Below are 26,567 nucleotides of genomic sequence, written 5' to 3' on the forward strand. Positions count from 1 at the left end.
ATCAGAAAATGAGAATCAAAACATCTCAACTGAAGAAAATTCTGCAGGGGGTGTGGGTAGGGACCATGAAACAGAAGAAAACTCTAAGGCAACCCTCCAAGCTAAATTAAATACACTCCCACAAACATTTGAAGATACAAAAATCCCTACCAGGAATCGGAAATTCTAAACCTTAAAGTAGACATACTACCAGGAGAGATTAAAAGGACTGATTGAACTCAGGAATGAAACAGAAGAAAAAGGCAAAATTACCTTAGAAATGAAGGCTAAATTATAAGATGCCCAAGGCAGGATAGATTCAAATGAAAATTTAATAATGGGCATTAAAGAGAAGCAGGGAAAATAAAAATTAGAAAAAGACCTTAATAAAAAGGTCAGAGAGAGGTAAAAATGGAAGGCAAGTCAAAAAGAAATAACATTCACTTAATTTGCATCCCAGAAGAAGAAAAACAAAACAATGAAATAGAACTAATATTTAAAATTATATTCCAAGAAAACTTTCAAGATACAAAAGGAGACCTGAATCTACACATTGAAAGAGCATACTGGGCACCTTAGAATAGCGGTCCGCAACCTTGTTGGTGCCGGTGAGAGGGAGGCGGAGCTCGGGCGGTGATGCCAGCAATGGTGAGCACTGTAAATACAGATGAAGCTCCCTTGCGCTGCTCACCTCCTGCCATGCAACCTGGTTCCCAAGTTTCATGGATGATAATTTTTCCATGTATAGGGGTGGGGGGAGATGTAGAACTCAGGTGGTGACGTGGTCCAGGGGTTGGGGACCTCAACCTTAGAAGATTAACCGAGAACAAACGACTTCAAGAAATAACCTAGTAAAACTATTAGATTTCAAAGGAAAAAAATCTCAAATACTTCATGGGGCAAAAGAATTAACACTGGTATCAGACTATATAAAAATGATATATAAAACAAGGTAACAATGGAACAGTGATTTTTGAAAAACTCACTGGAAATTGTAAGCCAAAGATTTTTGTGCCCACCAGCTTGTCCTTCAAGTGTCAAGGCTATAGAAAAACAATTTTAAACATACAAAAACATAGCACTCATAAGCCCTTCTTCAGAAGTCTAGAGCTGCAGTCCCCAACTCCTGGGCCACAGACTGGTACCAGTCCATGGCCTGTTAGAAACTGGGCCGCATAGCAAGAGGTGAGCCAAAGAAGCGTCATCTGTATTTACAGCTGCTCCCCGTCACTCACATCACCACATAAGCTCCGCCTGTCAGATCAGCAGCGGCATTAGATTCTCATAGGAGCACAAACCCTACTGTAAGCTGTACATGCGAGAGGGATAGAGGTTGTGCCCTCCTTATGAGAATCTAATGCCTGATGAGCTGAGGTGGTGATGCTGGTGCTGGGGAGTGGCAGCTAATGCAGATTATCATTATCAGAGAGGTTTGACTGCACAGTAAATATAATGCACTTGAATCATTTCGAAACCATCCCCCCCAGCCATGGAAAAACTGTCTTCTATGAAACCACTCCCCAGTGCCAAAAAGTTTGGGGACCGCTGGTCTAGAGGATAAGCTTCATCCAACCAAGAAATAACTGCAAAATTTTCAGCAAAAGAACTTGTTATAGTGAGGACTTTAGTATACGTATTACTGAAACAAATTTTGTGGTGAGGATGGAAGACAAATGTACAAATACTACATGTTGTAACAAAAGTTGGGAGGAAATGAGAAAGGAAAACAGGAAAGTAGAATAAGCAAACAGTTGTAAAGGCTAATTGGTGCAAGTTAAAAGAATACCATTTAAAACTAACAGTAAAAAGTTAAATAGGAGATTAAAACAAATATAAACATTCATAAATACTGGAAAATAAATCTTTTAAAGAACAAAGAAGAAATGTCATAGAAAATTACATATAGCAAATAAACATATGTAATTATAAAATATTGTGACAGTTGAGACCAAATGTCTCAGTCAAAAAAATAAATGTAAACAGATCTAACTTACCCACTAAAATTCTGAATATCTATGCATGAAATAATATAGCAACTACTTTATAGAGAAAACTACAGGAGATACAAGAAGAATACATATACTGAGACACACCAATAAGAGATTTCAATATTCCACTCAGTATAAGACACATAAATTGAACAAAATATAAATAATGAGATAAAAGACCTAAACATAATGATCAACGAAGTAGATCATATAGATATATACAGGTTGAGAATTCCATATCCAAAATGCTTGAGACTAGAAGTATGATTCATATTTTGGAGTTTTTTGGAATATTTGCATTTACCCAATGGGTATCATGCAGTCCTTTTTTACATTCTCAATAATATCTATACCACAGAGCAGAGAATAAGCAAAAAAACACAGTGAGTAATGCACACAAGTCTAAGCCCCATGTGAGGCATCATGGGGGACCTGCCATTCGTGCATCTGGGCTGCACGTGCGCCGTTTATACCTTTTATGGGCGTGCTTGCATGGAGGAATCTGTGTGTGCAAGGAAAAGACATACAGCAGCTGAAGGAGATTGGGAGGGCCTTTTCCCCCTAAGAATGCTGAATAAACCATGTCTTGTGCTACTGTGTTTAGACTGCTACCTGTCATATGAGGTCAAGTCTGAAACTTTCCATTTGTAGTGTCATATCAGTACTCAAAAACTTTCAATTTATAGCATTCAGGATTTTGGATTTTCAGAATAGGGATGTTCAACTTGTATATATCAAACTTTATGTACTGATAATACCTTTCTCAAGTGAACATGAAACATTCATAAAATCAAATATTGGGTCATACAGGAAATACCAGAAAGTTATATAAAATTGAAATATTATCAACACTGATCATAATTTAATGAAATCTGAAGTTATTAATAACAGCTTCCATCTAGAAATTAAAAGGTCTTCTACTAAAGATTCATCTGTGAAAGAGGAAGTACAAATTTAAGTCATTTTTTAGAATTTTACTTTACTGAAAAAAAACTGTTATGAATTATCCTGTTATCACTGCTTTCATTTATCTAATAGTATCTTTTTAAAAAGTCTATAATTTAAGTTCATTAAAAAGGGGATGGGGGAAGGGGAGTAGAGCAGAGAAAACACAAGTATATAAAAAGATAACAAAATTATTTAAACAAAAATTTTTTAAATCACATGATTACTTTGCAGGCCTCTATATACCAATAAATTTGAAAAACGAAATCAGTAATTTTCTAGGAAACTACATATTACCAAAACTGAACACATTACAGATATAAAGTTTAAACAGACCAATTTCCCTAGAAAAAGTTATTAAGGAACTACCCCACCAAAAAAGACTCCAGGCCCCAGTGGACTTCATAGCAGAATTCAAACCAACTTTTCAACCAAAATAGTTCCAATATTCCATAAATTGTCCCAAGGCAGTGAAAAGGAAGGAAAACTAATTATTTGTTTTTTATGAAGTATAACATAAACACCTAAATCTGAGGAAGAACAAAGAAAAAACACCATTATCATCCCTAAGTATTGATGTAAAATTTCTCAAAAACATTAGCAAACAAAATCCAAGATCACATTGAGAAAATAATAGGCTACAAAAAGAGATACTATGAAGAATAATCCTATGATTACCTTTGTAGATGCTGGGGAAAAAAAAAAAAACACAAAAAACCTTTCACAAAATTAAACACCCCTTCCTTATTTTTAGAATTCAAGAAATGACAATTGGTGAGTGCTTGTTGAACATGATAAAAAATATATATCTTTTTTATGTAAGATATGTAAGATATCAGATATGTAAGATACATATGAGAAAACACTAGAGACCTTTGTACTAATACCAGGAACATGACAAGGATGCTCACTATATAACTGTTCGATACTGTGCAAGAATTATTAGCCAATTAGACAATAAATTAGAGACATAAGAATTGATACAAAAGAAATAAAACTACATTTGCAAACAATATGCAGTAGTCAATAAATCATTCCTAAGATCTATATTTGCATAGCCCTCAGACTAAAAATGGTTTTTATATTTTTAAAGGTTAATTAACAAAAAGAAAGGAAAGAAAGAAAAGCCTAAAATATTTACTGTCTGTCCCTGTAGAGGAAAAGTTCAGCAATCCCTGGTATACCTGAAGAATCCAAGAGTATTAATGATTAAACTAATAGAAAATAAAAGCTTCAGTGAGGTACCAGGACATAACACTGACATACAGAAGTCAACTGCCTTCAGACATACAAAAAATAATCAGTTAGAGAACATAATGGTAGAGAAATCCCCCAATTAAAATAGCAACAAAATCTAGATAGGAAAATTCATTAACACTCCTCAGAGACATAAAAATAGACTTGAACAATGGAAGATTCATTCCCACTTCTTCAATAGGGTAATTCAACAATATGATGTTAGTGCTCCTGAAGTTTATTTGTAAATTTATTATGATACTCAAAAAACACCAATAAATAATTAGCTCTAAAGTTAGATGAGTTATTACTAAATTTCATATGGAAAAACGAATAAAAAATAGCAAGGGAAACAAAAACAAGCAAAAATGGCAAAGAAAGTGCTGAAAAACAAAACACACAAAAGAGCTTCACTGTATCAACCATTAAACTATAAAGCTTCTATAAGTAAAATTGTGGTAACTGGTACACAAACAGACCCACATGTATACAAATGGTTTCTGACAAGGGTCCCAAAGCAATTTCATGGGGAAATTCTTTTTCAACAAATGGTGCTAGGACAACTGGATTATGCATAAAGAGAAAAAGAGCCTTGATCCCTACAACTCACACCAGCCACAAAAATTAATTCAAAGCAGATCATAGGCCTAAACACAAAAGGTAAAGCTATAAAGCTTCTAGGAGAAAACTTTAAGGGCCCATCTTTGTGACAACTGGGTAGGGAAAAATTTTTTTAGAAAACATAAACAGCACCAGTCCTGAAAACCCGTGAATAATTCAAGTTCATAAAAATTTTAAACTGCATATCAAAAGAGATCATTAAGAAAATGCATAAGAAAATCTTCACAACATATATATCTGATGAAGGATTTTTATCTGGAACATATAAACTCACACATATCAATAAGAAACCTGAGTTTTAAAAAAGGGAAAAGACATGCAGAAACAAAGTAAAATATATGAATAGCCAATAAGCACCTGAAAAACTGTTCCACATCATTAATTATTAAAGAAATGCAAGAGATACTACTAAACACCCACTAGAAATGATAAAATGAAAAGGACCAACTACAGCAAATAGAATGTGGAGCAACTGGAATTTTCATTACTAGTAGGGCTTAAAAATAGAACAAACAATTTTTAAAACTTAAACATCAGTCAACCCTAATAACCCAACAATTCCACTCCTATGTATTTATCCAAAAGAAATAGAAAATACGTTCCTAAAAAGCCTTGTACAAGAATGTTCATAACAGCTGTATTCATACTAACCTAAAACTGGAAACAGCCCAAGCGCCCATCAACAAGAAAATGATAAACTGTGATATGTTCATACAATGAGCACTACTCACCAAAAGAAAGGAACAAACTACTGATATTCAAAGCAACATAGCTGAATCTCAAAAAACCAGATCCAGAAAATTACAATCATCCCTTGGTATCCACAGGGAATTGGTTCCAGGACACCCCACCCCTACCTCAGATACCAAAATCCATAGGTGTACAAGTCCCTTCCATGAAATAGCATAGTAGTTGCATATGACCTATACATATCCTACCATACATTTTAAATCATCTCTAGATTACTTATAAAACCTAACACAATGTAAATGCTATGTAAACTTTAGTTACTATACTGTATTTTTATTTGTATTTTTTTATTGTGTTATTTTTTATTGTTTGTTTTCAAGTATTTTCAATCTGCAGTTGGTTTGGAAGCTGCATGTATGGATGGCTGACTATACTGGATGATTCCATTTATATGAAGTTCAAGAAAAGGTCAAACTAATCTATGAATGTATAAATCTCAAGAGTGGTTGCTTCTGGGGTTCAAGGAGACTGACTGAAAACATGCATAAAGGAACTTAGTGCAGTGATGGAAATGTTTTATGTGTATCTTGATAAAGATGAAGGTTACATGCGTTTATGTATGCTTTTACCAAAACTAATGTAACTGTGTAAGATCTTTACATTTCACTGTATGCAAAACAGGCCTTGAAAAAAATATGCAAATAAATAAAGCAAGAAGAAAAGTTATGTTTGAAAATGTTTTTCATTCATGAATGTCCCAGACAGCCGTCTACTATGTGAGTAGTACTCAAAAAAGAACATACAGCGGTAACAGTGGTGGGAACTTTTAAAAGTAAACTTCCTGTATTAGGGGGTTCTTCATAGAAACAGAACCAATTGGATGTGTATCAAGACTGAGACAGGGCGGGGGCGGGGGGGGATGGGGAAAGAAATGGAAATAAAAGGCATATAGATTGGGATGGAAGAAATAGAACTGTCTGCAGATTATGTAATTAATTGTCTATTTAGAAAATCTGAAAGAACTGACCAAAAAAAAACCTTCCTAGGGATTATAGCCAAGTTACAGAAGACAAGGTTAATATATGAAAGTTGACTGCTTTCCTATATATATGTATATGATCAATGAACAATACCATTTACATTAACACCCCACAAAATAAACTACCTAGGAATAAATCTAACAAAACATATACAAGATCTATATAAGGAAAACTACAAAACTCTGATGAAAGAAATCCAACAAGATACAAATAAATGGAGAGATAGTCCATGACAAGGACGGGAAAAGTCAATATTGTTAAGATGTCATTTCTTCCCAACTTGACCTATAGTGATTCAATGCAATCCCAATCAAAACCTCAGCAAGTTATTTTATGAATATTAACAAACTGATTCTAGAGTTTACATGGAAAGACAAAACACAATACTGGAGAAGAACAAAGTTGGAAGACTGATATTACCCAAGACTTACTATATGGCTATAGTGATCATGACAGTGGGGTAATGGCAAAATAAAAGAGAAATTAATCAATAAAATAGAGAACCCAGAAACAGACTCATACTAATATACAGTCAAGTGATCTTTGACAATGAAGTAAAGACAGTTCGAGAGAGACAGAATAGTCTTTTTAACAAATGATACATGAACCAGTGAACATCCACATGAAAAAAAAAAATGAAGCTAAACAAAGACCTTATGCCTTCTACAGAAATTAACTCAAAATGGATCACAGACCTAAGTATAAAATGCAAAAATAAACCATTTCTAAAATATGACATAGGAGAAAATCTTGGGACCTTGGGTTTGGCAATAACTTTTAGATACAACATCAAAGACAAGATCCACAAAAGAAAAAATTGTTTGTTAGAGTTCATTAAATTTTAAAGCTTCTGCTCTGCAAAATACATTGTTAAGAGAATGAAAAGACAAACCAGACTAGGAGAAAATATTTACAAAAGACATATTGATAAAGGACTTATATACAAATATACAAAGAACTCTTAAAAATCAACAAGAAAGCAAAAATCCCCGAAATAAAAAAAAAAACCAAAAATCCAATTAATAAATGGACAAGAAAACCCAATACAGACACATAACCAAAGATATATGAATGGCAAATAAGCATATGAAAAGATGTTCAACATCTTATGTCACTACGGAATTGCAAATTAAAACAATAAGATACCAGTACACACCTATTAGAATAAACCCAAAACACTGGCACAGCACCAAATGCTGGTGAGGATATAGATACAGGGGCCCTCAAACTGCAGCCCGCAGGCCACATGCAGCCCACTGAGGACATTTATCCGGCCAGCTGGGTGTTTTTGCCGCCGCTGCCTGTCCTGCTTAGCAGCCGACTTGTCCCAGCCCCACAGTGCACATGTGTGGAATGTGCGCCGCACTCTCCAACAGCCCTTCAACAGTCTGAGGGACAGTGAACTGGCCCCTGTTTAAAAAGTTTGAGGACCCCTGTATGTAGAACTTTCAGTCACTGTTAGTGAATCAAAATGGTACAACCACTTTGGAAGACAGTTTGGCAGCTTCTTACTAAGCTAAATATAGGCTTACCATGAAATCCAGCAATTGTGCTCCTAAGTATTTACACAAATGAATTGAAACTTCTATCTATACAAAAACCTGCACAGGAATGTTTACAGTAGCTTTATTCAAAAAATATGGTTAACTGTAGTATGGAAAACTGTGGTACATCTATACAGTGGATTATTCAGTAATAAAAAGAAATGAGGAATGAAATTACCTATGGAGTACAATGTACACTACTCAGGTAGTGGGTACACCAAAAACCGAGTCCTCCCCACTATACAAAAATGCATGTAACGGGATTTAACTTGCCTAAATCTACTAAAATAAAATAAAAGGAAAAAAAACAAATAAAGTTGACAAAAAAAACTTATAAAAAAAGGAATGAGCTATTAAGCCACAAAAATATATACAGCATCCTTTAAATGCATATTGCTAAGTGAAAGAACTCAACTGAAAAGCTACATACTGTATGATTCCAGCTATATGACATGTGGAAAAGGCAAAGCCATAGAGAAGGTGAGAAGATCAGGGGTTGCTAGCGAGAGTAGGAAGGAAGGGAGGGCTTAATAGGTGGAGCACAGAGCATGTTTAGGGTGGTGAATCTATTCTGTATGACATTATAATGGTAAACACATGACATCATGAATTTTTCAATACCCATAGAATGACACAAGACAAAAAGTGAACCCTAATGAAACTATAGACTTTAGTTAATAGTAACGTATCAATATTGGCTCATTAGGTGTAACAAATGTACTATTCTAGTGTAAGATGTTAATAAAGGAACATGGGTGGGAGTATGAAAGGATGTGGGAATTCTGTACTTTCTGCCCAATTTTTCTGTAAACCTAAAACTGCTTTAAAAAATAAAAGCTATTAAATTTTTGTTAAGAGATCATAAACAGCTTCAATTGGTTTTAGAAATACTGTAAGCTCTTCCTAAGTTGCTGGTCACTGTGCTATATCTAAGGAAACAACATACATGCCATTTAACAAAAAGTTTAAGAAGTGAAGGAGAGAAGAAAAAATTGTCGTATGACTTGCCTGTTGCTTCAAAGGTCAACTTTGTAGAATCCCAAGGTGTCTGTTCTTTGGATATAAGTCTGAAATGAGCAGGATTTCTTGGAGAAACTTCTGGAGCAGGAAGATACCAGTTTTTCCTATTTGGAAAGATAGCTTCAATATTTTAGGATGCTTTATGAATTGACAGCAATCTATAACTCATGGATATATTCAGCAAATATGACCACATTTGGGAGTATGAAAATAAACTCTGGTAGATATGATAAACAATGCCAGCTCCTCTAAAGCTCTCAGGCTATTGTATAATAAAGCCTTCCCATTAAGAACAAAGGAGTTACCTACATGATCTTGATTCCACTTCCCATCCTATTTCTTCTCATCCAATCCTTCACCACCAAACCACAAAATCTTCCCAGAAATAAGAAAATTCAAGATTGATATTTAACTATTATTATTTATATTAGTTAGGAGGGCCGCCCTTTCTAACTAGTCAGTTTTCTAGAGGAAAGACTTTTTAAATTTGAAGAAGCAAAACTACTCTTAAGTGATTTATTTATTTATTTTGAGATAGAGTCTCGCTCTGTCTGTCACACAAGCTAGAGTACAGTGGCGTCATTATTGCTCTCAGCAACCTCAAACTCCTGGGCTCAAGCGATCCTCCTGCCTCAGCTTCCCAAGTATCTGTGACTACAGGCACACACCATTGCATCTGGTTGATTTTTTCTATATTTTATAGAGCTATGATCTTGTCTTGCTCAGGTTAGTCTCAAACTCCTGGCTTCAAGCAATCCTCCTGCCTTGGCCTCCCAGAGTGCTAGGATTACAGAAAGCCCAGCATTCTTCTAAGTGCTTTATCCCACTGATGAATCAGAAGTTTTGTAGTGATAGAAATGGCATTTGACTTATGTGTTAAGGATAACAGTTTAAATAACAGACTACTGATACAGTGATAGCACTTGAAAACAAACTAACTCCCAACTTAAGCAGAAAAGTAATGAACCAACCTGATCAGAAAGTGCACTGGAAGATACCATGGGAAACCACAAAGGGGTGCATTCTCCTCACAGTGAGCTCGGATGCTATCATTGATCTCAGGAATGTGAGGTGTTACGTGAGACATTCCCGTATAATCAAACCCATTGATCCATATTCCAGAGTCCCGTTTAACTACGTTTCCTTCCACGTCATGAAATGTTCTAGTCATGTGCTGAAAAGAACAAAACTAATGAGAAAACTACTGTTTCAACTAGTGCACTTACATTCCCACCCCACATTACAAAAATGAGTAAGTTTGACAATGTTAATAAATGATGTGGATGTGAATATGTAACAAGAGAAAGGGGATACTCCAGGTTTCTAAGGTATTGCTAGCATTCTTTCTCTTAAACTGCAGGATGACTGCTTACTGTAGCTTACAAATATATTTATATATTTAAGTTTCATATAAAATTTTCTGAAAACCTACTATTTCAGATTTTAAAGACAGAATGTTAGAGCTCTTTTTAGATAAGGATTTAAAACAAATACATCTTAAGCACATATATACACACAAACACATTTCCCTTTCAGTGTGTCACACTGAAACTAATCCATGTGCAAAGAAAAACAGGAATCACAGCTCACCACTAGATGACAGACTTGTGCCTAATAGAAGTCTCTGAAAGGACATCATGCTCTATTTGGAATAGCTTTATGAACAGCAGAAACCAGCCTGAAGAATATCAAACAGGAAAGAAGGATTGCATAGGGCAGGGGTTGGCAAACTGCAGCCAACAGGCAAATTTCCTCACTGGCTGTTTTTAGAAATAAAGTTTTATTGGAACACGCCACACTCATTCTTTTAGCTATAGTCTACTGCTGCTTTTGCTCTGTAAAAGAGAGCAGCTATAAGAGAGACTGTATATCTGACAAATATTTATTATATTACCCGTTACAGGAAAAGTTTGCCAACTTCTGGCACAACGGAAGAAGAGAACCCCAAAACAAATCAGAAAAGGACTTTAAAAAGTTCTTTAAAAAAATAAATATCTGGTTTTTCCTAAATACTACTACTCTAAAAATTAGTGTATCACTGAAAACACACTGAACCTCCTAAAAACTATCTGTTATTCAATAAAGGCTTTTTATAAGCTGTAAAATTTGTTACATAAAATTTAACACTGTGTCTTTTAGGACTATTAACAAGGAATATTTGGCCCCTTTGCAAAATCTCCTAAGTTCAAGTATTTTTAATTTTTCAAGTCCTTGAATAATTAGGTTATAACTCCTTTGGCATTTCTTTTTTCTTTTTTTTTCGAGACACTCTATCACCCTGGCCAGAGTACAGTGGCATCATTGTAGCTCACAGCAACCTCAAACTCCTGGGCTCAAGTCATCCTCCTGCCTCGCCCTCCTGAGTAGCGAGGACTACAGGCACATACCACTGTGCCCAGCTGGTTTTTCTATTTTTAGTAGAGATGGGGTCTCCCTCTTTCTGAGGCTGGTCTCCAACTCCTGAGCTCAAGGAATCCTCCTGCCTCAGCCTCCCAGAGTGCTAGGATTACAGGCGTGAGCCACTGTGCCTGACTTCTCCTTTGGCGTTTCTGTTTGGCTACTCGACCACCTCTAACAGAGACAACTGGAAATGAGGCTTATGGCTTTATAGTACCAGCTCTAAAACATCTGGGAGAAAAACCCAAAGAAAGTTAAATCTGATCCTATTGCTCTCTTTTTAAATTATTATATTTTCATTATCACAGATTACTTTGAATGCTTACTTAAGATTAATTCTTCTAGCAAAATATCTAGTTTATTTTGCCAGTTGATAGTTTAGATTTTTACTGCAGACATTTTTACAATCTGTATTTCTAAAAATCTCATTACTTCATTATACATATTTGCTCTTGTTTTTCCAAGTACTTAAAATTTTATAATTTGAACAGTAATAAAAACAGCAAGCAAACATTTCCAATTCAGTCTCTTGGGAGAAGTATGTCTAGCTGGTAAAAATGCCTCTTAATGGTCATTCTTCTCCTTACTACTTTACACACAAAAAAGGTGCGTACAACTAAATAGGTCAATAGCAGAAAAGTCAGTTGAGTTTCCTGTGCACCATAAAGCTCAAAATACACAGGGCTTTTTCTCTCCAGAATCTCAAATAACTCATGCAAAACTGTTCTTACCTGAAGAAACACTCTCTTTGGCTTTGGATTAGCAGGACTGGAGCTGTATGGGAAAAAAGTTCCACTGCAAACAAGGAGGAATGTAATTGTACACATCAAAGTTAAAGTTAGCATGGTTTTTTTTGTGCTTTTGGCAAGGTAGATGAAGTTAATCTAAAACACAAAACACACAAATAGAAAAGTTATAAATTCATACCAGTGGCAAGAGTTGTTTTTAACTGACTTTATTTTCTAACAGGTATTAATCTAACAGACAATGAAGAAAATTTATCAGCAGATGCCAACATACTCCAACACCTAGAAAACAAAGCACTAATTCTACGGGGCTTCCGTTATAAGTCAGAGCCTAGAAAATGATAGATGCCACCAATGTGCCACGATGGTGCCTTGTGACAGGCAGCCAGAGAGCAAAAGGGAAAAGGAAATTGAGCACAGTGTCCCTGTGTTCAATCAGCAAAGAGAATAGAGATGTAGATCCATCACCAGCCAAACCATTACTTTATTTCTTATTCTATCAATGCCTTGTGATAGTAAATCTGCACATCAGACATCATTTCAGCGTACCAAACATTATGACATCAAGGCTTTCACCAAATAACCAGAGATAAGCTTTTTAAGCTTTAGCAGATCTACCCTAACAGAACTCAAATTCCACCCATAACACTTTTATATTGTGCCAAAGTGTTGAATTCATCTAAAGTAGCACTGATCTAAACTAGCATTGAGATGCACCTTCAAGACTTTGCCTGTGGACCTGAATATGAGGAAAAACTGCATTACAGAGTACTACTGTCCCTTTAGGTGAGAAGTTAACCAATGTCAATGTAATCAAAACAAATCTGAACTTGGGCAGTAAAAGTGAATGGCTTGGTCTCAAGGTTGGCATACAGAAAATCTTAAAAATATACTCAAGCTTTTTAATTGTAATTAAATTACTGAATTAAAAACTGTAAAGGACACACATGACTAACAGAATATGTTCACAGATCCCTTGGGGGTCTGAAGAAGCTACCCCTGGAGAAACAATAATCTAAACCCATCTTTCCCCTTTGCCTTCTTTACCTTATTGCCCAACCCTTAGTTAGGGCCAGTAAGTAGAGAAGTTAAGAACATGAATGTGAAAATATTTTTATTGAGATGAAAATGAAAAATTAAGCAAATATTCATAGCCTACCATCTATTCTACTATGTAAAGTTAAGGAATTTTCAGACCTATAGTGTACCAATATCCCATCTAGAGTTATCTCCAACAAAATAGTGGTCTTAGGCCAAAGATCTTACATTTGTATACTGCAAGCACAGAAATAAGACAAAGTACCTGAGGACTCAAGGCTGTGAGTTAGCAAAACACAATCTGTCACCCTGTCTTCCCCTCTTTCTCCTAAATAGTCACAATATTAAAATGTGGCTCTTTAGAACAATTTCAAATATCCTGCCAAGTAATGAGTTTCCCTCCACTGGAAGGCTGGTAAGTTTAGGTATAGAAAGTCTTTTAGGTCAAAAAACACACAAAAACCTCCCTGTCATAATGCTGTGGTCCCTACCTTTCTCAAGCCAGCTCATACCCAAAGTTGTTCTAAAACCTCACTTTAAGCTATAGTTTCAACATCCACATTCCCTCTTCTCAAAATCACGAGGCTCATCTTCCACCTCTTCCTCGTGTCTTCTAGAAGAGGTTTGGTAATGGTAATAAATGAAATGGCAATCACAGAATGACGGAGGAAGAGGAAATAGCCATAAAGTGACGATGTATTTTGATCCCACTGTTAATGACCTTTACAGTTCTATTTCTGTTTTAAATATTGCACCCTCTGTCATTCTAGGTTCTGAAATGCACGCAAAATAAGGGACTCTGAAATGTCCAATATGTGCTGAAGACTCTGAGCTCTCTCGAGTCTCCTCCGACTGAAATCTGATCCCACTCGCATTAGCAGTCTCATTTCAGCTCTCGTTCACTCAATACAGGTATAACCACGATGGCCCAGCAGAGAATAACCCCAGGACACCTATTAACTGATCACTTTACAGAACTTAATTGCTTTCTAGCAGATATAGTTAATAAATCCCCAAGGACAGAAATAAAAGCTCTCTGAAATATGCACTGTGGTTCAATCCTCCATTACCCAAAGAAAATAGTCTCACACTATTAATACACCACTGTTATTATCATTGCTACACATAAACAAGAAAACAATGAAGAGAACGATAACCCAAGGCATCAAGAAGTACAGCAGAACTATTTCACACTGTAACAAAAATTAAATGAGTTTTTTTTTGGTTTTTTTTTTTAAGTATTCCAAGAGGCAATCTTCTCTCCAAAAGCAGTTCCAGGCTGTGTGCTGTGGCTCATGCCTGTGTTCCCTGCACTTTGGGAGGCCGAAGCAGGAGGGTCACTTAAGGCCACTCCTTCAAGACCAGCCTGGGCAACATAGTGAGACCCCGTCTCTACAAAAATTTAAAAATTAGCTAGGCATGGTGGTACATGCCTATAGTCCCAGCTACTCGGGAGGCTGATGTGGAAAGATCACTTGAGCCCAGGAGTTCGAGGCTGCAATGAGCTATGAGCACACCACTGTACTCCAGTCTGGGCAACAGAGCAAGAACTCATCTCTTAAAAAAAAAAGCTTTCTCAATAAAATATAATTTAAAGATAGCATGTTTTAATCCTCTTTCTTCTGGTTTCCAAGATTTTCATGCTTTGGGGACATTTTCAATTCACAGTGAAAGTTTCTAGGGTTCATTTTGCCCCCTTCCATATGATCAATGGAACAGTATTCAAATGTCCCACATTTGGGTCATCTTTTATGGGTATCAATAGCTTCCATTCATTGACTGAAATCTAATAAATACACTAGGGAGTAGGGTTCAGTTCATAAATGAGCTGACTTTATATTAGAACTTAATCTACAGATTACAAGACTCCACCATGTCTTTTAATCCTCACAACAGCAAACCTATCTATTAACAAGTACAGAGGATATAAGGGTTAATATTAAAACCAAAAGAAACCCTGTAGACAACAAAGAACATTTTAGAACTTTCATCAATCCTTATAAATACCATTAAAGACTTAAACATTATTTTAAATGTAAAATCACTGGAATGCTCAGATTTCTTTTAAGGCTAGTATAGCCAACTTTAAACAATAATGTGCACAAGAATCATTCTACAGATATATATATATATATAGCCACTTATACGGAGTTTTATTGGCTATTTAAGGGACTTTCATGGATGATGCTGACCAGGTGTGTGGTATTATTCTTACCTGCTGTTTTTAGAACCTAACTTCCAAAGAAATGCCCTGTATCAGTATGAAAAAGCTCACTATCATCTCCATGGAAAAAACAATTATAATAAAGTCATAACTCCTTTTTCTATTTGTTCCCCTAGCCTCAAATCCCAAAGTGTCCCTACAGGTATTCAATAAGTACGTCTTAGGAATTTCAATCAAAAGAGCCACAAAACAGAGACCTGCCTTCTCTAGAGGGGTCCAACCTGAGTCCTGGAGTTGTAGACACCAAACAGCAAAACTCTGCCTGGAGCTTCTTCATCTACCAAAGGGGGGATCTGGTCTTAAACTCTGTATAACTGTCTTTTCTTCCCTCTGGCAAGTCCCAAGGGAAGAGAAGGAGAGACAGCAAAAATAGAACCCTCCCTACGAGGGCAGGACACTGATAAAGCAAAATGGGTGCTGACATGGGCTGTGATTCTCTTTCATTACTTGGTAAATGAAGGCATGTTTGGATGTCATAAGTGTGTATCCCCCAAGCAGACAGACTCAATGAACTTTGATGTGCTAGCAACAATGCAGTGGAACGATAATGAAAAAGCCTCATTAGAATTAGTCTTCCTTCACTAGCTCTAGTAGGACTAATAAAACTACTATGCAATTATTTACATTTGCCTCTAATTAGTAATTTCAAAACACACTAGTAGGAATCACTCTAAAAGTTCAACACCAGGCAATCTCTCACAATTCTCACCTGGTATATACTCTACAAATTCACATTCAGGTAGTTTGAAAGGCTATGTGAAAAGAGGTATAATGAGCAGATTTGGGAGGATGGGCAGGCAAAACTTTAAAACACAACAACAACAAAAATCCCATTCTACATTTTCTTACCATAACAAACCCACAAGATGTATAGCCATTCACCATATGCTTAAGACTTTCTCAATAATTAGATTATTTCATAGAATCTAGCATGGCTAAACTCATCACACATTCATGTAAAGACGAAAAAAGAAACAAAATTTTTTAAAAATGTGTTTTTCCTTACAAAATAGGAAGAGAGAATCATCGTACAACCAGCCAAAATGGATGCCAGCACAACATCAGGTGGGATTTCTGAACCACTTCTCCCAAGGATAGGGGTAAACATCTCAAATACCGCCCAGATGAGGTACAATGCATAAAGATAAGGAATAAACATCCCCAAAAGGTAAACAGCAATAAATTTTCCTTGGGCACCTAAGAAAAAAGAGAAAGAAAACACACATCTATGGAATTCTACAGAGAGATACAGATTTGTATAGTACTGAGGTAGCTTAGCACCTAACAGAAATTAGGTTAGATGTAACTTGCCTTTTTAGGGTACATGTTATCTAGTGCAATAAGATACTTTCACTCAGAGAAGATAAAATATGACTAAGAACTAAACAAAATACACAAATAATATATTAGCATGTGTTCGTAAACATAAGAATGGGAAGGAGTATAGAGTATAACATAACCTGCGTGGTATGAAAATTTTAAAAAACAAACAGTAATAATTTAGAAAGCCTAGTCAATGAAATAAGAAAAAGAAACAGTCCCTAGAAGCCTTATCTTATATATTTTAAATCATTTTCCCATTTGTATCAAAATCAAAAATACCCTACCATGCAGCTTAAAGTCCTTGTGCACGCAAAGCTTTGTGAGCAATGGAAATGCCACCCAGACAGCACTAATAAACGCTGAGCAAAGTCCTTGGTAAGTGAGAGTTACAAGAAAACCACAATGGACAAATAGCGAGATGTCAAAAAATACTTCTCCCAGATACTGGTCACTGGCATTCTGAAAGAAAGAAAAACATACAAGTAGTCTCGTTCATGGGTCATTCATAGATATCTTTTACTGCAATACAATTTCTATCCCCCAGGATAGCTACATTTTGTTTAAAACAAGGTCTACCCTTTAAACTGACAAAGTAAACACTAACAAAGCTACATCCTATCATGAAGTAACAAATTCAAATTGCTACACAGGAAAGGGCAATATTTAACAAGATGGAGTAAAAGTGATACCATTACTTGTATTTAATCTGTGCTTTTCTTCCACCAGAATATAAATAATTTTTGGAAATGTTCCAAAATAAAAGAAAGGAGTCCCCTAAAACCATTCATCTCTGTAAGCTTTCTGGTTTACGCAACTTCCAAAGACTGTTTCAAGCACACTAGAAAAATGACCTGTGAAGGAACATTACAAACTGCTGCAGCACCACCAACAGCACACCTGGAAAACTGCAGGGTGTTTAATGCAATGCCATATGGGGCTTGGCATGATCCTCCTCAGTCTTTTCTATCTACAGCTGGTCTTGTACTGTACCTTTCCCCCATTTTGTAGTCCTGATGTTTGTTATAAAGGACCCTACTTTAAGAGCTCGAGAGTTTCTGTTACATGTTTTCAAAATAAGTCAAAATTCATTTGACAACACACCCTCCCCCTTGGATAATGAAAGACAGACTATAGTTGCTAAATATTTAGATGTTCAACATAGTGTGGATCAAGAGGCTTGGTCTTTGCAATGTAATTCTTGGGATTCAATTTGGAGCTGAATGCCACTCTGGTATTTAAAAACAAAGATCTCAGCAATAAAAACTGAAATAATGGAAAAATATGTCATTAAGTGCCCAAATTGTATCAAAGATAAAACAAACATCCCTCAAATCTATTCCCTCTATTATCCCTCCCACCCCTGTCCTATTCCATGTCATTCTATACACTGTTACCAATTTTCTTACTAAATCACAAATTCTCTCACTCACTAACCTGCTCAGAAAATGTTAATGGTGGTCACATCGATTTTAAGGGTCATGCTCTAATTTCACCCTGGCCTACTTTCCCAGTTAATTGTGCTGTCACCTTGTCTTCACTGCACTGGACTTTTTACTAACTGTGATGCAAATGCATTTTGTACATTCCCACCTTGGACTGCTCATCAACCTGTTCTCTACCTGGTAAACTTCGACTTATGCTCCAAAAACCTCATTCAAATATCACCTCCTTCATGAAGCCTTCCTGACTTCATGCAAAATTCATCTTTTCTTCCCCTGTATTCCTGTAGCACTGTGTATATGTCACTCTCATTTCATCCCACAGTGTACTGAAATTATTGTAGTTCCCATATTTCTCCAAACAAAATGGTGAGCTCCTCAAAGAAAGAGATCACATTCTTATGAATCTCTGCACCACCAGGCCTTAGCGTGGCACCATGCCCACTGGGTGTTTAAAGAAATGAAAATGAAACACATTACTCTTTCCATTGTGCTTTCAGCCCAAAGTGTTATTATTAGACAACTGAAATTAGTGAAAGTAAATGGAATTTTAATAAGCATTTCTATCCTGCCCCTGCCCCTGCCCCAATCAACAACAGCCAGCCACATTCTGGTTACATACATTTGCACTAAGAATAAGCATGTGAAATTGAACCCCATGGTATAATTCTTTTAGAAACTGAAGCCACTGAGATAAAAGTATAAGCTCAACCATAAACAGATGGCTAACCTCAAAGAACCTTTCTTCAATAGGGCCTGCTAACATGGAAGGGTTCCTCAGACCACATCCCAATATTAACTGAAACTGAGACCAAAGTTCAGATACCAAAGACATCCTTGTGGAAGGACGCTGGGTTATAGTCTTCCAGGTCTCCATTCTAATCCCTTTCAGGACAAATTTTAAAAAGCAGGTCTACACTGGCTGTCTTGAAAACAATGGAGCTAAGAAAGAGTTCCCTTTTAATTCACTCAGAAACCATAACTCTCTCTTTCACTGTAATTTTTAGTACTATTATTTTATAGCCCTAATTTCTAATTTTATTTTTACCAAATTTATATATCTGAAACTATAACATTATGACAATATTCTCTAAAAATCATTATAAATCATCTGGAATTCTATTTCCTTTCCTTCTTTTTTCCTCAGCAAGGTGTTTTTAACCCCGATACCATACATGCACGCTATCAGAATCTGCATCATCATATAGTTAAAAGAAAAAAAAAAGTGAGGGGAAAAACTAAAGAGAAAATTTTAAGTGCAGCATTCTTTTAGGCAACAAATATTTACTGTGTGTTAGTGCTGTGTATCAAACACTGCCTAAGCACAGAGGATATAGCAATGAATAAAATTATCCTTGCCCTCAAGAAGCATACATTCCAATGGAGAACAGAGATATTCAAACCACATAAATAACTGAGTGAGCCCAGGGAGGGTTGGGAAATACAAGAGCATATTTATAAAAACTGCAGCAAATTCAGTAGAGACAGAGGGCTGTGCTAACAAACCTTGCTGTCACCACCACCTATCAACAGCCCAGGTTTATAACCTCATTTGGATTCTGTAACAATCAGAATAAGAAAGCTTCCAGAAAATTAACACAGTGTGGAAGCATTTTCTATAACCACGGTGAACAATTTTTGATAGCTCAACAGGCCAAATACAATGAATCCACTTGAGTTTGTTTTCAATTTTTAAAAGCAGCAGAAATAAATCAATAAATATGCCTAACACTTACCATGTAATAAAATCTTTTTGCAAGGGTATGTATAAATATTATTTTGGCTACAGCTGCACTTCCATACAAACAAACGGAGACATAAAAGTGGTTATACCATGACAGAGACTGTCCAATAAGAGAGATGAACACGGCTATAATGAGAACGGTAACAAGGCTGGTGAACCAGCTAATCAGAGTGATGCCAAGTCCACACAAGAAGTCCTTCCTGTAGTTATCAGCTAATGAAGAGAAAACAAAAAAGCAGAGATCACCATCTTGATCAAATCAATTACATAACCAGTCAGTAGAGCTAAACAGGCAAATGTTAAAACAAAAAAATTCACCATTATAATTAAAAAGAACTGAAATGTCCTAGTGTTCAGTTTTGCTAAACACTAGAACAGGGGAGGTGTCAAAGAATAATATTCAAGTAGCATTTATTGAGAGTCTACAGATACCAAAGACTCAAAAAGATAAGTCTTCTAGAAATAACACAGATATATTCCTTCCTAGGGAAAAGGGTAGTCATAATCTTTATCACCTTTGGGATGCTTTGTATATCAAAATATTAGCAAGAAAGGAAGGCAAAGTTCCATGTAAGATCTTGCTTAAAAGAAACTAGCATAAGAAAATAAGGAGCATGGGAAAAATAAGTGGTGATAAGGATTATTTAAATTGCTGCTATTTTATCTTGTAATAGCACATAACAACTCAGACTGTGAAACACTTCAAGTAGAAACATTTCAAATAGAAGGAATCAAGGCAGTTCATTCATACTTTAGAACACCAGTTATTGGTCTGTAGTATGGATAAGACTTTTTAATGGGATCTTTCATTCAAAGTCAATCTTTACGAACTATTTTCAATATCTTTTATGTGTTACTTCTATGGAGTGCCTAAATACATAAAAACTGCTTCACCAAGATAAAAAGTATAATAAGCACATATTAATTTAATATTTATTTAGAAATTTCTTAAAATATTAAGCAAATTTTATTTTCTTAAGATTTTTAACTTCTTGGGAAAATATAAGCAAACCAACTAAAAAACTCTGAGAAAATCCTACACACGTGCCAGATGCTTTGCAGTTTTACAGGAAAATACTTACTGTTATGTTTGGGCTGCAACAATTTTTTGCCCAGGTACAAAACAACAGCCATTACCACCATGTAGTTTATTATTGAGCCAATACGAGAGGGGTAGGCAATGACAAACAAACCAAGCACATCAAAGAAGACCATGTTTCCATGCTGATACTTAGAAGAAGAAGCCAATATATCAGACGTAGCTAGATATTTAAGAACTGCTAATATGTTATCACCTATTAATAAAAAAAAAGAAAAAGTTAATAAACTATTTGTGATTTACATATATAACTATTTAAAACAGAAATAAAACATCTGCTGTTGAAATAGCTAGAAAGAATGTGAATGGAAATTTCTTATTTTATATCCAAGAAGTTGGTCTGAAAATTTTCATCAATAATTTATCATAACTATTAAATGCAGAAGAAATAATAGAGTTACCATTTTGCCACACCTCAGGAAATAATGAGACCCTGTTCATCCATGGCTGGCTATTAGAACCATTAGTTGAAAGTTTGAAGTGGACCCTTATAATAGAGGAATCATGTGACACTGTGAAGGCAGATATTACAGTGGATGAATCAAGCTGATGACACTTGAAATCACTGATTAATTTTAGCATCACATACACAAAAAATGGGACAGCCAGACATCATTCAGTCTTCTGACATGATAGAATAAGAAATACATAATATTATGTAGGAAGTAATTTTGCCAAAACAAAGAAATTTCCCAGACCAACTACTTGCATACATTGATTATGGTCTATAATGGAAGAGCATGATAAATGCTTCTTTCCTTAATTCATCAATTTTTAAAATAATGAGTTGGTGCCTTAACAATCAACAAAGGGGAGTATCATTATAAACTCATTGATATTTTACATATTTGATGTGTTTCAATCCATTATACTTATTACTCTTTTTTATGCTCAAATTATTAATATTTTACCTTTGGATTTTAAGTTAGTTCCTATGTCTTTCATATGTAACAGCTTCATTGCTTTTAGGTACAATGGTATTCTCAAGCTTCTACTGCATTATTTCCTGCACAGATCTGAAATTAGCCATTCCTAACTAAAAAGCCTTAGTTTATGTCATGGTAAATAATATTTAGTGACCACAATCTAGACATTAAAAGTATTCATTGCTATTAAGTTTTCATTTCTTCTATATCTACTCAGTGAAAATAACTAGAAAATACATATTTTTTAAGAAAGAGAAAAATAAAGTATTAGTTTATAGTAATGTTTCTAAATCAAAATAAAAGTCATATGATTTAACTTAAAAAAAAAAAAGAATGTGAATGGAAATAACTTTCACCATCCTATCTACCGTCCTCTCTCACTTTTCTTACTAAATTTCTCAAATACGGTCCATGCCCACTGCCTCATTTCCTCTCCACTTAGAAGCTCAGCCAACTGGCCTTTGTCCTTTCCCTTCTAGCAGAACTAGTCTCTATGATTAGTTCTAATTGTACCTTCACTGTTGACAAACCCAATAGCTATTTCTTAGCTCCCATTCATTAACTACATATTAACTGCACCAAACACTCTTCTAGATACCAGAAACTCAGCAGTGAACCAAGAGACAAAGGCCTCTCATGAAGCTCATAGATACTGAACAAGCTGTTACAAATATGTTAAAAATTAATAAGGACAGGAAGTAGAGTCTCAGAGGAACATATTATGGGAAACTAATGAAGTTTCTGGAAGTCAGGGAAGCATCCTTGAGGAAGTGATATTTACAGCTAAAGAATGAATAGGAGCTAGATACAATGGGGAAGGCCAGGCGTGGTGGCTCACGCCTGTAATCCTAGCACTCTGGGAGGCCGAGGCGGGAGGATTGCTCGAGGTGAGAAGTTCGAAACCAGCCTGAGTGAGACTCCATCTCTACTAAAAACAGAAAGAAATCAACTGACCAACTAAAACTACATATACAAAAAATTAGCCGGGCATGGTGGTGCATGCCTGTAGTCCCAGCTACTCGGGAGGCTGAGGCAGAAGGATCACTTGAGGCCAGGAGATTGAGGTTGCTGTGAGCTAGGCTGATGCCATGGCACTCACTCTAGCCTAGGCAACAAAGTGAGACTCTGTCTCAAAAATAAAAATAAAAATAAATAGATACAATGGGGGAGATTGTCTAGACTGAGAGAACTGTGGAGATGAAGGCCCTGAAAGGAAAAGTTCCAAATATAGAAAAAGTCCTGAACGAGGAGAGTATTCAGCAATGAAGCTAGAGAAGCAGAGACAGTCTTATCAGGCAAAACCTGGCACATCAAAGGTCTATAATAAATATCTGTTACACCAATGAATGAATGAATGAGTTTAAACTTCAATGCAAGAGCAGTAAGAAGCCATGAATGATTTGTGATTCTTCTTGCTGCTTATCTCATCACTTTATTTTTTCCCCCAAAGCTCAATCTTAGTCCTCCACCTCTGCCTCACTCTTCACAAAAAAATTCCATTCTTCATACTCATGTTGTTTTCTCTATGCCTTTAATTCCCAAACCCAAATACCCAGGTCTGCCAAGAGCTCTAACACTGTATCTGTTTTCATGAGGTTGGTTCACAGACCCCTCCGCCTTACGGGTCTGGCAGAACTCCTAGTGTCCTTCCCCTCTCCACTGTCTCTCTGGATAAGGGTCACCTTCCCTCCTTCCCATCATGGTCAATGGCATCCTCTTTCCCCAGCCAGCTAGGTTCCACACTTTGCTATCATTTTTGCTGCCACCCATCTGATCCATCCCTTGTATCTAACCTGCCAAGTCTTCTAAAATTTACATTCAAAATGTGTCTAATTTTCCATCCCTCCCCCTTTTGTTTCTATCTTTGGTCAATACCACAGTCCAGGTCCTGATTTTCCAATACTTAAATTACTGTCCAAATAACCCTGACTCCTGGCTCTCCCCCTCACCATCTGCTCCATACCACATCACCAGACAAAAGCACAGAAAATCATCTCAATGAGTTCATTCATAGACTGAAGCCTTCAATGATTCCTTATCACTACAGCATCTTCTCGCCGATTTTTAAAGCGTTCTATAATTTTCTCCACCCCATACACTTCCACCTTATTTCTCTGATTCTGAAAATACTACTTCCATTCTAGTATGACAGTCTACTCCCCAACAGCCTCCCACACACAAACACAGCCTACTCATGCCGTGCTTACTTGGCATGTCCTCTTTTCTCCACAGGCCAAGTCTTACCAACTTTTTAAGGCTCAGTATCAATCAGACTCATCGCCTCTGACTACTTCAAATCTCCCGAGAAAGCACTTTAACTCCCTTGCCCCTATGCCCTGCTCTGACATCAGTCCTATAAACCTCTCACCTGCCCTTACCACCAACTGTAGGATCAATGTTCCTGTTTTCTATACCGAGGCAACCTGCCCAAACATGTGTCTCGGTGCCACCTCCAAGGTATAGCTTTCACTCTGGCTACATTCTTATCACTCAGCAATCCTACCATAACCCTGGGTCAGCTCTCTTTTCATTTCCTCACAATTAATATCCCTATCCTAAATTGCTAAAACAGACTGCAAGACTAAAATTCAAGACTTCACCTCTCCAACTCCAAAGCCCTAGCTCATTCACACTGCAGACTGCCTCTCTAATGCAGAGGCCACAGAGTATTTTATTTATAGGTTTATATGTCATCCCTAATAGTTCATCCTACTGTATATCAAAAGTCTAAATTAGAATACCAACCTGCTCTCTGAATGGAATCTGTTAGAATTCTGTCCGCTGTGTCATACTTGGTGTGATAAATGTATCCATTCTCAATAAAAGCTAAGTCTATTCCTAAGACAGACAAAAAAAAAGTCATTTTGCTTTAAATATCAATCTTGCTTTAGGCCTATTTGTTTAATGTATTAAATTCCTAAGACAAAATTTCAGAGCAGTGGTATGATTGTTCTGTCACATTTATGAATGAATGACATAAATTCTCTTCCAAATTCTTACAGAATCTATAGCTATGGTACATAATTCAATACATAATGATTGCAGAAGTATACTACTCCACAAGGAAGCATTATAAATCACAACAGCAAGGGATAGGAATATTGAGTTTGGGAGGTCATCAAAACTTTGTCATCTACATCCTTGCCAGGCCAGAGCCAAATTTTAACTTCAAATAAGCTGTAAGTACAAGTCACCAAGGGAGCTGGCAAAGCAAAACAATGAAAGTCAAAGATCCCTGAAGGATCTAGTACCATCTTTTGGGAATGAAGTACTAAACAGTTCTCCCTGTTCTTCTGTCTCACTGTGGGGCAAGATGACATATTCTAGAAGAGGCAAGCATTTAAATTACTATGGAGTTTAAAAAAGGAACGCATTAGGAACTCTTTTTCAGTGAGTCAGAATGTGTAGCTCTCCCATAAAGAATTTACTCTCAGAAAATGTTGTTGACTCAAACTTTTAAGAAGTAAACTTGCTTTTGATGAATTAATGTTGCACAAGAGCCCATAACCATGGACAAAATACCTGGAATGTTCCCAAAATCCCTATAGATACGGAAGTCAGTATCTGAAGGAATGATTCCACTCTGAAAAACCTCCTGAGCCACCACAGAAGCAAAAGGGTGTTTAGCTGCTGAAACATAAGCTTGAACCAACCAAGGATTTTCAGGACCTGAAATGAAATGTGACAAGACAATATAAAGTTAATCTGGTCATTTTTTTAAACATACTAATTTTTTTAACACACTGAAAATAGTAACAGTGATGGTTTGGGGACATATTTCCAGAATTTACCTTTTAATCCTTTTTTCTATATTTTCAAACATTGCTCTGATATGTATGTGCATGACTTTTAGAATAAAAAATAACTTTTATAAAAATAATTTTAAATTCTAAAATAACAGCACTACAAGTTTAAGTCAAAAGATGAAAAATCATTCATAAGTCTATCATCCTAAAATGACTATTATCAACTTTACAGCTTCAATTTTCTTACTAATATATGATTGTGTGTATACAGCTATACTCAACAGGTACATATACTTTGTACATAGCTCTTTCACTTAACATTATATTAAATGCATTTTCCTATGTTGCTAGATACAGCTTGAGTATACCTTTTCTGAAATACTTGGGACCAGAAATGTTTTAGATCTTGGATATTTTTCAGATTTTGGAATGTCTGCATTATACTAAACATCCCTAATCCAAAAATCCAAAATCTGAAATGTTCCAATGAGCATTTCCTTTGAGCATCATGTTGGTTCTCAAAATGTTTCAAATTTTGGAATATTTTGGACTTGCAGATTAAGGATGCTCAAACTGTATTACAATGATCATTTTAATAGCTGTTTAACATTTCATTGAATATACCATAAAGTTCCTTACTACTGTTTATAATTTATCATTATTAATAATTTTCTGTTCACACCTTCATACATATACAGCTTTTTCAAAATTGAGAGTTTTTCCTTTAGAATAGTGGGATAAATTCTATTATTGTTCCAAAGTATTCACTCTTCTCTCCCTGAAAAAGGATTATACATTCCTACTCTTGACATGTAACTTTTA

The 26,567-nt window shown here is 35.9% G+C and overlaps 1 protein-coding gene across 1 annotated transcript in view; it reads right to left on the reverse strand.

The window, feature by feature from the left end:
- ERMP1 (endoplasmic reticulum metallopeptidase 1) overlaps positions 1-26,567 on the reverse strand; it is a 49,728-nt gene that overhangs the window by 4,167 nt on the left and 18,994 nt on the right. Inside the window, exons 5-13 of the mRNA XM_012738067.2 lie at positions 25,522-25,668; positions 24,745-24,837; positions 21,057-21,269; positions 19,967-20,187; positions 17,076-17,250; positions 16,475-16,665; positions 12,192-12,344; positions 10,035-10,237; positions 9,052-9,167 (exon numbers count right to left, since the gene is read on the reverse strand). Coding sequence (XP_012593521.1) covers positions 9,052-9,167; positions 10,035-10,237; positions 12,192-12,344; positions 16,475-16,665; positions 17,076-17,250; positions 19,967-20,187; positions 21,057-21,269; positions 24,745-24,837; positions 25,522-25,668 — 1,512 coding nt within the window. The remainder of the gene's footprint in view (positions 1-9,051; positions 9,168-10,034; positions 10,238-12,191; positions 12,345-16,474; positions 16,666-17,075; positions 17,251-19,966; positions 20,188-21,056; positions 21,270-24,744; positions 24,838-25,521; positions 25,669-26,567) is intronic.

The sequence above is a fragment of the Microcebus murinus genome, chromosome 12 (genome assembly GCF_040939455.1).
Source record: "Microcebus murinus isolate Inina chromosome 12, M.murinus_Inina_mat1.0, whole genome shotgun sequence".
NCBI classification, from domain to species: Eukaryota; Metazoa; Chordata; class Mammalia; order Primates; family Cheirogaleidae; genus Microcebus; species Microcebus murinus.